We start from the raw sequence: 13200 nt of genomic DNA on the forward strand, positions 1-13200 counted from the left end.
TGTATGCAGAGCAAGCAGGAGAGGCCCACTTTGAAAAGCAGCTGAGAATCTTTCTGATTTGAAAAGAAAGCTCTAGGAATTGAATTATCGACATGCCTGTTATCCCTTCCTACTTGAGCATGTAGATAAAAGAATGAATGGAAAACAGAGTTAAGAGACCTGTCTCATGCAGAGAACAATCTTCCCTATAATAAGATAAATAAAAAGACTACCTGAATAAAGCTGTGTTGCCAACCTGATTCCCAAAAAGATTAAGGGCACCTTAGAAAGAAGTGCCCCAATCATCTCTGATGATAAAACCAGAGTTAGATTAAGTAGTTAAGCATTGGTAAAAAAGGCACCTAACCCTATCTAAGTGTTCATAATTTATTTATATTATTTGCATATTTTCTTTTAAATATAGTACTTACTAGCATTAGACATTTTATAGGTTTGTTTGTTTTTTCTTTTTAAATGAAGACTCTTCTTTCGGTCATTAAAAAAATGGATGAATAGGAAAGGATGTTAATGGCCTTCAGTTAATACACCTCCAGCTGAAAATCATTAGATGGTAGCATACCCTGACTGTAGGCATAGAATCCTAGGAAAACACCAACTTCCTCTTGAGCACTAAATTCATAAAACTCAAATATAAAAGTAACATCATTTTCTAAGTACAAGCCTGTAAATTATATTCTCAGTTCACAGGATTGGGTGACGTTTTATCCCAAATGTCAACATTCTGTAATAGCACATAGGCAGTCTTTGCCTTAGTAGCTCTCAAGGCACATGCAAGCATTCAGTGACACTGAAAACTGTGTTGGTTATACAGTGGCAATAAAATGAGAATGTGGCCCTCTGAATTAGATCTCCTTGCACAGTCTATTTGTTCTCACCTCATGGCTTGGCATCCTGTTAATGAGATAAGCAGGGGGAGTCCCCGTCAGACGCATAATCTGCTGAAGCTGGTTAATATCTTAGATGCCTAGTCAAGGGCATTGTTAAGCATACAGTGCGAAAAATAACTTTCAACTCAAGTTTTAAAAAAAGGCCAAAAAGCCACCCCCAAACAAACAAATAGCCTACTTCCACCCATCCCACCCACCCCAGGCCAGAGCCCAAGGCTGCATATGAAATCATGCTTCTGTGAATGGCATGAGAGTTAGTAGGCACGTAGCCAGTGACCGGCCATGTGGAGAAGAAAAACTTTCTTCTGGTTTTAGCATCATCTTTAACATTAAATATTTAGGCTCCCTGGAAAGAGACTGCCCCTTGGATCCAGGATGCCAGCCAGAGAACTATTTTCAAGTACTGATGGCCAAAACGTGTTTGCTTGTGGGGTAAATGGAGAGGATTCAGAAAATTTTGACTCAACTTTGGATATAATAAAATGTCCAACATATCCATTTAAGGTAGAGGTTAAATTTTTGTGGCACAGGTTTAGGTGATTCTCTAAAATACCACCCCTCCTAAGGTAAGACCAAGGTGGTATGTGGGTTGATAAGCAGTACCAAGTTTCAAAGACAGTAGTTAGTGATACATTTAAAATACATGCCACAAACACACAGTGGTAAGTGACAGGGAGATGGGAGGAGAGTTAGAACTAATGGCAGAGACAAAACAGAAGTCACAAGCTGCTGACAGTATTACAGCATGCCACAATGATTTCTCCCACAAGTCTCTTTAACAGGTGAACAGACTGACTTTTGCTTAACAAACATCCTGGAGGAAGTTGGCAAAACACTCTGCAAGTATCTGACAAAGGCAGAACTATGAGGCCTTCCAAATGTATGCGCACGTAGGTAAATTGTACTCTAAACTTCTCTCATTTAGCTGTCCCATCAATTTTAACACAAACACTACAAGAATTGTTAGTTTATCATGTGTTGCTTATTAAATAGAGTGATGGGATTTTTAAAATCCTCAACACAATAAAAGCCTTTTCATATTCCCTTTGCTGTTATCTATTAATTCTCTCCTTCTGTTGTAGCATCATTTTCAGTAAGTACCCGAATCAAGTAATTTCACTTATTTGTGGCTTCCCTCAATGATTTTTCCACTTTAGCTCATCCTCTGAACTCAGATTCCCTAGTGGTCAGATTACTACAAACACATGTTCAAGGCTGGCTATTAGGAAAGAGCTGGGGCCATGAGCTCCAACCTGCCGTTCATGCTCCCTGGCCCAAAGACGGAAGCCAGCAAATTCAAAAGGTGGTATGAAGTTCTTTTAACATTCTCAATAAAGTTTAGATTTACCTCTAAATAAATTACATAACAAACTACTTTGCATGCCAAGAGACAGAACAAAAGGGGGTCAATAAGTAAACCAGCAATAGGAATACCAGCTGGGTTTTAAATGTTAAAATCCTGTCACCTTTCTCTTCTTTCTTGTGAACAATAACTTGGCCTGCACATTTTCTGTTTTGTTTTGTTTTTTGTCTCCTTTAGTCAAATAGGTTATTATATCCCCTTTTTGTCAGGAAGTTAGGAAGAAAATATTTCCAGAGAAAAATGTGAGAGTGAGTCAGTGAAAGGGCTTTTGCTTTCTTAATATGATTTTTTTTTTGTCCTTTCACTGATTACTATAGGTATTGGGTCACCAACAAAAAAAATTCTCTCTCCTTACATCCATCGTGACCCATTTATCCCCTTTCTCATGGCACATGCTAACTTATTCTCAGTCAGCCCATCTATTACTGCACTCTCTTACTCAGAATGTCCTATTATTTATTGACTGAATTCCATCAATCAGTAAATAATGGCATCACTTCTTCACTACTTTTCAGGAGTAACGAAAATAGCTATTGGCTTTCTCTGTTTACTACATTCCTCCACTAATGAATTTTTCTTTTCACTTTGAAAAGCTTTAAACCATTTTACTCACCTGGCTTTGTTATTTATGTATCATGTCTTCCACAAATCATGTGCTTCTAAGATAAACTAGTACTTGAGCAGTATCACTAACATCAAATTAATCTTGTCTACCCTTTTCAATGTTTAAATTACTTTTATGCACTAGCCATAACTATGCAGGAGGAAAAAAACACCATTTTCTTATTTCTATACTCAATACAATATTACTTAAGTTCTGTATTCTGATACTCAATTTTATTATGCCCAACTCTATACTAGAGCTGTTGAAATGTACGATGTGCCCTATATCACATAAGATAAAGACATTTCATTATTAGGTCAGGCACTGAGTGTTGTTTCTTTCTTTAAAAAAAAAAAGATGGATTAATGACAGGTAAACATGATCATTTTACTTTTTCTTTTAGAAATTCTTGTGACTAACAGCACACACCTATAGGGCAGATGGCTGAGGGTGGGCGAGAAGACTGAGAAAGAGCTGCTAGTGGCCACCCCCAGAGAGGGAATGCATTTGCTATCTCAGTCTCATAAGCACTATTCATTAATAAACCGAGTTCCTCCCCAATCCCACTCCCTTGCCCCATGTCCTCTCTATTAGCCAATCTTTCTAAGCAAATGCATTTAAGACAAAAAAGCATCATCCCATATCTTCTCTGATTCACTCCAACCCAGCTTTCTGCATTTCATAGAGCAAAAGAAAACACTCCTTCAGGCTGACACTGTGGTTGATAACTCTGACAATGACTTTCAAAACAGTGTGCAATCGTGAGATTAAAGTTTAGAACACATTATCAGAACATCTGGGATGTATGCTCAGCTCTGCCAAGTGACTCAGTGCATGACTTGGGCAAGTCACAGTCTTTCTGTGCTTTTGCTTCCTCATCTTAAATGAAACAAATTAAAAGCCTGCCTCTGGCTACCCAGCAGTCTTTCCAATTGGGCAAAGGGACCCCTTCAGTCAGAAACGCCGGGAGGAGAATACAGAAAGGCACAACTGGAACTTGGCTCCACAGCTCTTTTTCCCATTTATCCAAGTGCCTGGCAGCAAACAGAAGGGAAAGGGGAGAAAGACTGGGCTTTCATGATTTCCCTCACGCCTTTGGCCCAAGAAAATGACCAACAGCAGGAAATGAGAGCCAAAGTAAGCCAGAGTCACATTCCCATGGCTTCTCTCTAAATGCCTGCTTAGAAGCAGGAAGGCATTAGCTCCAAAGCTTTTTCTCAGGTTACTCAAACTTATAATTACAAAGGCAGGCTGTGGGAGAAGGATTTACAACCCTACTCCTGTGGATCTGAGGTGTGAGGAGTGGGGCTGTTACCTCTAATGGTCTGGAGACTGGGTAGAGAGGGACCCCTGTGGGGAACAGACACCTTACACAAGATGTGCGAGTTGTCTATTCTAAAATAATAAAAAGAAAGTAACTTCTGGAAAAGGGCAAGAGAGTGCAGACAACGCACATTTCATTCTTTTAGTGATAAAGCTAGACTAATACATGGTGAGGCTCATGCTCTGAGGATAAACACTAACCAAAAAGTGAAAGGAGCCCTTGAGCGTATGTGAAACTCTGAGAAAGATGAAGTCAGGGCTGGAGAATGGAGACAACAAATTTTCCATTAATCTCTTGGAATGGATTAGAATCTCAAATCTCATTTACTGGCATACTACTGCCCAATACAAGCTCCTATGCTCTACTATTACATACCCAGATAGAGAGAAAACAAAACACGCTCATGCATGTGAGCAGGCAGGTACACACACACACACACACACACACACACACCCTTCATCTCGGAAGTCGGCACACAAAGGGCATATGTGCTTACAAACATACCCGGGTCAAAGTACAGACTGACAGAAGGGAAGTGGCAGAGGCTCCCAACAGGGCAGATTATTACAATCAAAGCATCAACTCACAGACTCTGAGGAGATTTTCTTCAAAAGCTCAGCCCCTGGGGTTCCAACGAGTCTTAAAATGAGCTTCAACTGATCAATATCTAATGGTGGACTATAAAGGAAAATGTTGGGACAAAATAAAAATGAAAAACAAACAACAAACAAAACGAAACAAACAAAACACCCCAATAACAAAAATTAAAAACCCCAAACCAAGCCAGAATGGTGAGTTCATCTAGGTCACGCCTTCTGCGGGGCGGCCACTTCAAGTAGGGTAGGCTCCTCCTGTACAGAGACTCAAAATGCGACCACACACATATCCAACTTATATTCATTTTGTGCTTCTGTCAACATCCCCTATCAGTAAAGTGAAGCGACTATAGCTGGGTACTTAGATGCCAAAGACAGCATGTGAAAGCACAAAAGCATCACTCAGTCCATATGCTCAGCTCACACCTACCTCCTTACCTTCCACCAAAGCACCAGCAGCCAGTCAAGCGAAGAGCACTGGTCAGCAGAAGGCCACAGAGAAGAAAGAAGCAGAGAGCATAGGAGCTAGGGATGCACAAGCCTACCTGTGAATATTCCCCTAAGGTTTGATCTAAGGAGTCTGTAATACGACAGGGGCCTGGGAAGCTCCCGGGGCCTAACCACTTGAGATGTCCTCCAGAAAACCTCTCTGTCCACACTGACTATGCTAAGCAGAGAACTGTGAGCGATAGTCGCCAGCAGAGGGCCCCACCACCTCACTGCATCTGCACAGCCTTCTGGAGCACCATAACAACATAGAACATATGAGGCTTCAACTTTATAAACGTATTAACAAACCTCACGCATCCCCAGAGCTCTAAATAATAGGCTACAATGCCCAGATCTTTATTGTGGCAGCCAACTCTTCTATGCATATTCACTATGTATGTACATGTACTGACCAGAAGACAGAAACTTTCCATATGTTCTTACTGCTTTTAGCCTTGCCTAAAAAGCTAAAAGGAGAGAAAAAAAATATTATAAAATAGCTTTCAATATTCTCTATGAAAATTTGAATAGCTTATCCATGTCTATATTGACATTCAGAGGGAAAAGGAGGAGAGGATGACTATCTTCTGATTCCTGTCAAAAAAAAAACCTGGCAGATTTCTTGCGTGATTAGATCCTTCTCAACTTCAGGTGTCAGCTTGAACTTCACCTCCTCAGAGAGGCTTCCCCCAACGCTCTATGGAAGAAGCACTGCCCTCCCTGTTATTCTCCATCTCAGCACAGTGCTTGATAACGTCACAGTGCTCGTCACAATCTATAATTGCTTCCTTCGCTTACTGTCTGTCACCTCTACTGATCTATGAGGAGAGGGGCTGCTCTGCCTGTTCACCACTTATCCCCAGTGCTTAGCCTAACATCTGCTACGTGGTGGGCACTCAAAATATTTGAGAAGGTACAGCAGGATGGAGAGGAGAGAAAATGCAAGAAACTATTTCTGTTTATGATTATACATATGAAGGCAGTACAGTGTAACTTAAAAATAATGGCCTCTGCAAGCCACAGTTGCCTGAGTTACAGGAATTGGTTACGCAATAATATCCTGCCCTATTCTCTTTTTTTCTCCAGATATAAAATTGGCTTAAACACAACAAAATTCTAGACAGGAGTCAGCAAACCCCATCTGCTGCCTGTTTTGAAAATAAAGTTGTATTGGAACACAGCCACGCTCATTGTTTCTGTATTGTCTATGGCTGCTTTCAACTTACACAGCAGAATTGAGTGGTTACAACAGAAACTGTATGGTTCCCAAAGCCTAAAATATTTACTATGTGGCCCTTTAAGAAAAGGTTTGCAGAACCCCATTGTAGACGCAAACAATTTATGTTCTATACAAAAGAAATTAAAAGCAAGTCCACTCACAGAAGTTACTTCTGAATTAAGAATAATAGAGAATAACACTGTAAATCAACTATACTCCAATATAAAATAAAAATTTAAAAATTTAAAAAAGAATAGTAGAAAATTTTGCCTCTGCAAATGGCAAAAATCAACGTGTTCTGGAGGCTAAAATTTCAATACTGATTTCTTAATTCAAGGTGTTGTCAAGAAAACAATTTTTAAGCATACATTAATGGGGACGGAGCAGGCAGTGGGGACAGATACCATCTTGCTCTAAAATAATCAAATTAACTGTATTACAACAGAATTTAGTATAGGATCCTCTTTGCTCATTTGAAATGATTCAGTTTACGAAAATTTAGTTCCCTCACATTCTTAAGGAACAAATTTAACGGGGTAGCTATCGCACAAGATAAAGTATATCACATACGAGAAAAAAAACTGGACTACTTAAATTCTCAAACAGGTAGTTTTACAAAAAATGCATCAAAACTAATCTCTAGAAATAATACTAGTGAGATTGGCACTCTTATATAAAAGACTTCTGACTACTGAAAATGAGAATCAAGTTTTATACTCCCTCTGAGGAAGACTCTGGGCAGTTTCTCAAGTGTCTTAAACTTCACCCCAACATACCTGAAAAGTATGCCACTTCCACTGGTCACAGTGGTTATGACAACAATGACTTGGGGGACCCCATGTCGTTCTCCTGCCTCAGCCAGTATGAAACAACCTCAGGCCTGAAGAATAAAACCCCAATTCCTCAGCCTCAAATTCACGGCCTTCCCTGATTTGGCATCAAGACTCTTTTCTGACTCTCCCTCAAACTATTATTCCTTAATGCACTCAATGCTTCAACTCACACCAAATATTCCAGGCACTTTTGAGCTTCCAACTTCTTATTTCTCCAAGTCATAAACAGGAATACCCTCCATCCTCCCCTCCTACAAAACCTTTTCTTTCCCTATTTACTCTTCAAAGTCCTGCTCAAACAAGAACTCTGTCATGAAGTCTTCCTGGATATCCTGAGTTTGAATTAATTTCTGCTTCTTCTCAGTAACTTATTTATACCTCTATTATAGTATTCTTATCACTCCGCCTTGTTTTATAAGCAGAGAGCAGATATTTGTTCAAGTGACTCCTATAACTCACTTTCTGCTGAGTATGATCATTCTGGTTTGGAGGACAGGTACCATCTTACCTCCAGCACTTTCCACTGAGTAGCTCAATAAATATTAACTTGAAAAGACTTCCTGTAATATGCTTTCCAACTCAGCTCCACCCCTCTGTCTTGACCTGAGAAATCTAGAATGACCATACTCTAATGGAAAAGTCTATATACAAAAAAGAAGTCAAGAAAAGTTGCTTCATTTCATATGCAAACGCCCCATCTGAAGTGTTTACACCATAAAGAGTATACAAATACAGTGCAATGAGTGTGTAAGGGGTATGGACAAAGAACTGGTACAGCATGACAGCCAATACTTAGGAGATTAGTAAACACACAAAAGCAAAATAAAAATCTACTTAGTAGCTAAAAGCACTTGCATGAAGGAAGTCAAAGCATGCAAACCTCATAGGAAATCACCATAGGTTCTCCAAGAGCTGGCAAATCCATTGATATACAGGTCAGTCTTCCAATAATACCAGCTACTGTAAGGCCACTACAATTTGTCCAGGCAGTTAAGGCCAGAAGGAGCTTCAAGTAGCTATATAAGCAGAGCAAAGCAAAATTTACCACATTATGACAATTATTTCCACAGCAAGCCATCCTTCTTAACAGGTTTAACCCATTTTTCCCTAGATAGCAGATATTTTTACTGTTAGTCAAAAATGTGTTTTAATTGTAATAATCACAATGTCAAAATTTAAATCATAAATCTCCTGATTTTTCCTAAAACAACTTAGGCTTAAGGTTACTCTTTAGACTAGGTCCTCTGTAGCAAAAGTAAAAGGTGGCCAGAATGAAAAGGCAAGGAAAAAAACTTAAGGGTAATGGGGTATTTAGAGGGAAAGTAAAAGAGGGATATTCGATTCACTTCTAAGTGTTCTAGGCAACTCCTAGGAAACCTCTGCAAGCTGGAGAGTTGAAGATGAATAAGAGGACCATTTGCAGAACCTACATGCGACTACTGCTGCTTATGAGCTGCAGTTTTCAAACAAACAAAAAAAATCCATATGAGGCAAAGCTGGAACAAAGACCTGTGGAAATTCCCTGGTGACAGACAGGTGGCCTAGAATGGGACTTAGCTTACTTCCTTCTCTTCTTGGTCATCAAAATAGGCATTTTCACTGTCATACAAGGAAAAATTTTTAAGGTACTTTAGATTTGTGGACAAGCCTGACAGTTCTAGCCTTTTCAAATGGGGAAATATATTCTCAAGTTAGAGAAGAAAAGGCAAATAACCTACTAAAATATTTTTCTTCTTCAACATTTATTAGGACACTTGCTTTTAGTGTCTGAAGTACAACTGTTTTTTTAAAATGAGAGACTGTTTGAAACCAATGTCTGAAAGAAAGGGGTAGATGTGACAGGAAGGGGTATACCAGAAGTTTTAACTCTACTGGCAATGTTTTATCTCATAATCTGGGTCATATAAACATAGGTGTTCATTTATTTTTCCTTGTCTTTTTGTATGTCTGAAGTAGTTCATAAAATGTTTGAAAAAAATCAAGAGAAGAAATAAATAAAGCAGAATTAAGGAGCCAGTAAACACTAATAAAATTCATATAAAGTAGGGCAGCAAGCTGATGGCAGGAACCTCATTATCTTCTAGTTAATGTCGAAGTTAATGATAATGTCTAGTTAATGTCTAGTTACCATTTCTATTAAAATGAAAGAAGGAAAGAAAAGTTTCACATGAACGAAATTCATTTGATTACCTAGAAAAGGAAAACAATAGTAAGCCAAGGCTGAGATGTCTGGAAGAAAACAGTATTTGACGTGCAACAGGGCTAGGAAACTCATCGTCTCTCTTCCTTAGGCTGCAGACTGTCAAGCATTAGTAGTAATATTTTCTAATTGGCTTACTCTTTTCAGAACCAATGGTTTTTGAAATAAGTTAGCACCATACCTGAAGACACATTCTGTGTCCCCACTCTCTTCTAATATACAGTTCTCTCAGGTGTGTCCACTTGATATATATATACCCAGTCAACTAGACTTATGAGGAAGGGCTCCATTCTTAAAAAAAAAAAAAAAAAAAGTACTATTTTTGAGCTAGTTGGAAGGGTTTTGCAAAGTCACAAATGAGAATAATTTCTAACCTAAAAACATAATTAGCTTTAAGACAAAAATTAGTATATCTTATATCTTTAGGGGAACTCCAGGGATTATTAACAACTAGTAACAAAAGATTCTCTCAAGAAGACTAATCGCAAAAAAAAATGAGAAAAAGGTACAATTGGAAGATGATTTGTCAAGATCTAAAACTGCATAGTCCAATACAATACCAATAATCACATGTGATTAAATTTAAATGTAATCTAAAGAAAATTTAATAAAATTTAAAATTCAGATAAATACACTCATAAAACTATGAGTTTTATGAAACTATAAAACTATTCAGAAGAGAACTCCTTGCCATGATAAAGAGTATTTATGAAAAATGCAGAGCTAAATTATACTCAAGGCTGAAAGATAAGAACAAGAGAAAGCTGCCCACTTTCACCACTGCTAATCAACATTATACTGGAAGTTCTAGTCAGAGAATTAGAAACGAGAAAAAAATAAAAGCATCTAAATTGGAAAGAAGTAAAACTATCTCTGTTTGCAGATGACATGATCCTACATATAGAAAATACCAAAGAATCCACAAGAAAGCTACTAGAGCTCTCAGCTTTCAGCTGTGCAAAGTTGCAGGCTACAAGATCAACAAACAAAAATCAGTTATGTTTCTACACACCAACAATGAACAAACCAAAAAGGAAATTGAGAAAGTAATTCTATTTAAACTAGCATCTTAAAGATGCTAGGAAAATACCTAAGAATAAGTTTAACCAAGAAGGTGAAAAACTTGTCCACTGAAAATTATAAAACATTGCTGAAAGAAATGAAAGGAGACCTAAATAAGTGGAATGACATCTCATATTCATGAATAGGAAGACTTAATATTGTTAAGATGTCAATATTACCCAAAGTGATCTAAAAATACAACATAATCGCGAGCAAAACTTCAACAGCCTTCTTTGCAGAAATGGAAAAGCCAATCCTCAATTTCATATGGAATTATAAGGGAGCCCAAAGAGAAAAAAAAAAATCTTGAAAATGAGAGCAAAGTTGGAGGACTTAACACTTCTTGATTTCAAAACTTACTATAAAGCTAGAGTAATCAAAACAGTGTGGTACTGCTATAAGGATAGACATATAGACCAATGGAATAGAACTGATCTTTGACAGAAGTGCCAAACCCATTCAGTGGGAGAGGATAGCCTCTTCAATCAATGGTACTAGGACAACTGAATTTCCACATGCAAAAGTATAAAGTTGTACCTCAACCTCACATCATATACAAAAATTAACTCAAAATGGATCAAAGACCTAAGTATAAGAGATACACCCATAAAACTCTTAGTAGAAAATACAGTAAATCTTCATAATCTTGAATTTGGTAATACATTCTTAGAAATGACACTAAAAGCATGAACAACAAAAGAAAAATAATAGATAAATTGGAACTTCATCAAAATTAAAACTTTTGTAAATCAAAGGACATTATCAAAAAATAGACAGCCCACAGATGGGAGAAAATATCTGCAAATCATATATCTGGTGAAGGCTCAATATCCAAAATATATAAAGAACTCCTAAAACTCAACAACAAAAAGACAATCCAATTAAAAGATGGGTAAAGGTCTCAAACAGATATTTCTACAAAGAAGACATACAAACGGCCAGTAAACACAGGGGGATACTCAACATTATTAGTCATTAACGAAATGCAAATCAAAACCACAAAAAGATACCACTTCATACCCACTAGGATGGCTATAATTTAAAAAAGAAGAAGGATGGGAGGAAGGGAGGAAGGAAGGACAGAAGGGAGGGAGGGAAGGAGAAAGGAAGGAAGAAATGTTGGTGAAGATGTGGAGAAATTGCTCATACATCACTGGTGGGCATGTAAAATGGTGAAACTGCTTGGGAAACAATGACTGCTCCTCAAAAAGTTAAATACAGAATTACCATATGACTCAACAATTCCACTCCTAGATATATATCCAACAGAAGTGAAAGCAAGGACTCAAAGAGATACTTACTTGTATGTCAGTGTTCACTGAAGCACTATTCACAATAGCCAAAAGGTGTAAACAACCCAAGTGTCTATGAACAGATGAATGGATAAATAAAATATGGTATAGCTATACAATGGAATAGTATTCAGCCATAAAAAGGAATGAAGTTATGATCCATGCTACAACATGGATGAGCCTTGAAAACATGCTAAGTGAAATAATTCAGACAAAAAAGGACAAATATTGTGTGGTTCCACTTAATATTAAATATTTAGAATAAGCAAATTTATAGAGACAGAAAGTAGAAGAGAGGTAACCAAAGGCTGTGGTAGGGAAGAATGGGGAGTCTTTGTTTAATGGGTACAATTTCTGTTGGGGTGATGAAAATGTTTTGGACGTAGTGGTGGTGGGTGCACAATTTTATGAATATAATTAGTGCCACTGGACTGTATACTTTAAAAGTGTTAAAATGGTAAATTTCATGTTATGTTTATTTTACCACAATAAAAAAAAGTTAAAATGGCAAATTTTATGTTTATATACTTAACCACAAAAATATTTTAAATTCAGTTTCTAAGTTTCATTGGCCACATTTTAAGTGCTCAATATCCACATGTGGCTGGTAGCTACCAACAACCATATTGGACAGTACATACATAAACCATTTGTAAGCCTACAGAAAGTTCTATTAGATAGTTCTTATCTAGAAGCTAAAACCATCAGTTCCAAATGCAAGATAAATAATAATTAAGGAAAATAGGGAGAAAACTGTGCACTCAAATAAAGAGCATAGTCTAGAGGTTGCCTCAGCATTCAGCTGCATTTTAAAATCATAAATAAGCAGTAGCTGAATGCCCTTCTGGGCAACAGAAGAGTGTGTGGGGCCAGCACATTCTGCAAAGGTTTTAAGAAAATAAGTTTCAGAAATTAGGAGAACAGGCAACAAATAGAATATTGGAAGGAAACTAAGACCTGAGTCAGATCATAGGTTTGTATCTATCTTTTCTGGGTTCTTAGTTTCCTTATCTATAAAAACAGAGGATTCAACTAGATGTTTTCTAACATCTTTCTAGGTCCCCACGCGGATAATTCTAGATTCTTAATTTTTCTGATCTCATTGGTACCTTAAAAAAAAATGAGGAAAAACTGCTAAGTAACTTTTTCAAGGTCAGCCTGAAAGATTAAAACTAAAATCCAACCGGGGTAAACTCTAGTTGTACTCAATACTGGCTGCACACTAGAATCAACTGGGAATTTGAAAAAGTAATAGAAAACACTTTCCTCTCCCTTTGCCAGGCAACCAAAGCTATATCCACACAGATGGCAACTGACAAGAAGGGAGTTAT

General features: G+C 37.6%; 1 protein-coding gene across 6 annotated transcripts in view; it reads right to left on the reverse strand.

The window, feature by feature from the left end:
* The window catches only part of MAPK14 (mitogen-activated protein kinase 14), a 71955-nt gene that overhangs the window by 10401 nt on the left and 48354 nt on the right, over positions 1-13200 (reverse strand). For 4 of the 6 annotated variants that reach the window (XR_005021971.1, XM_036870366.1, XM_036870364.1 and 1 more), the window contains exon 9: positions 4766-4845. Coding sequence is in view for 5 of the 6 variants with exons in the window: in XM_036870366.1 (XP_036726261.1) it covers positions 4766-4845 (80 nt within the window). In the remaining variant the exon portion in view is untranslated. Of the gene's footprint in view, positions 1-875; positions 956-4765; positions 4846-13200 lie in introns of all 6 variants that reach the window. The other 2 variants (XM_036870367.1, XM_036870365.1) reach the window with 1 other exon arrangement.

The sequence above is a fragment of the Balaenoptera musculus genome, chromosome 11 (genome assembly GCF_009873245.2).
Source record: "Balaenoptera musculus isolate JJ_BM4_2016_0621 chromosome 11, mBalMus1.pri.v3, whole genome shotgun sequence".
Lineage (NCBI taxonomy): Eukaryota > Metazoa > Chordata > Mammalia > Artiodactyla > Balaenopteridae > Balaenoptera > Balaenoptera musculus.